General features: G+C 43.4%; 1 protein-coding gene across 1 annotated transcript in view; it reads left to right on the plus strand.

Annotated features, from left to right (window-relative positions):
* nr6a1b (nuclear receptor subfamily 6, group A, member 1b) overlaps positions 1 to 255 on the plus strand; it is a 93,288-nt gene extending 93,033 nt beyond the window's left edge. Inside the window, exon 12 of the mRNA XM_076284954.1 lies at positions 13 to 255. Within this exon, the coding sequence (XP_076141069.1) occupies positions 13 to 149 (137 nt within the window). The 3' untranslated portion in view covers positions 150 to 255. The remainder of the gene's footprint in view (positions 1 to 12) is intronic.
* Positions 256 to 767: the final 512 nt, after the last annotated feature.

Here is a 767-nt window from a genome sequence, read left to right on the forward strand (position 1 = left end):
CCGTATGTCTAGGTAAGATGGTCAACATCCCCCTGGACCAGCTCCCTCTGCTGTTCAAAGCCGTCCTTCACTCCTGCAAGTCCAACGCGAGCAATCTCAGCACAGTGTCCTCCCCCGGCCTGACCACTCGAGCCGCTCCTGGAAACTGAGCCACGCCTCCTTAAACCTACCGTCGAATAAGAGGAGAGAGAGCCGCAGAGGAGGGAGGGGCAATGCTGACAAGCCACCTCCCTCCCTTGCGGCCCACTTTGTGAATGTGCCGAGCAGCTGTTGTTTTTTTTCTTTCTCTCTCTCCTTTATAATTTTTTTAAAAAAACAATGTTGTTTTTGTCCTCTATATCTATTTATTACACGACAGAGATGAATGTATGATTCTCTATGCTGTGCACATGCTTCTGTTCCAGAATGCACAAAACAATGCAAGTCACAGTGCAGTTTACCGCAAGTCTGTTAAATCAAATGTTGACAGCATAGACAGTATTTCTCTCTTTTCACCCAGACTAGTTCTGGCCGATATTCTCTCTCAAATTTTTTTAATTCTCATGATTGGTGATGCGTGGGCAGGAATGAACTACATTTTAGCCAAATATACTACCTCAGTTGTTACATGTTCAGGTGCTGATTGCCGTATTTACCTGTGTAGAATTTTCTACATATTTGGAGTTGGTGCATAAACGACAGCACCTTGTCATCATTTTTTTTAATTCATGAATTTCTTGGTCATAACTACCAAAAATGTCCATAGATATTGACAATTGCAGCAAGCA

The sequence above is a fragment of the Alosa pseudoharengus genome, unplaced genomic scaffold (genome assembly GCF_046254945.1).
Source record: "Alosa pseudoharengus isolate Yale_2024_CS ecotype anadromous, Long Island Sound unplaced genomic scaffold, YU_APseudo_1.1 YU_APseudo_1.1_scf_14, whole genome shotgun sequence".
Taxonomy (NCBI): Eukaryota; Metazoa; Chordata; class Actinopteri; order Clupeiformes; family Clupeidae; genus Alosa; species Alosa pseudoharengus.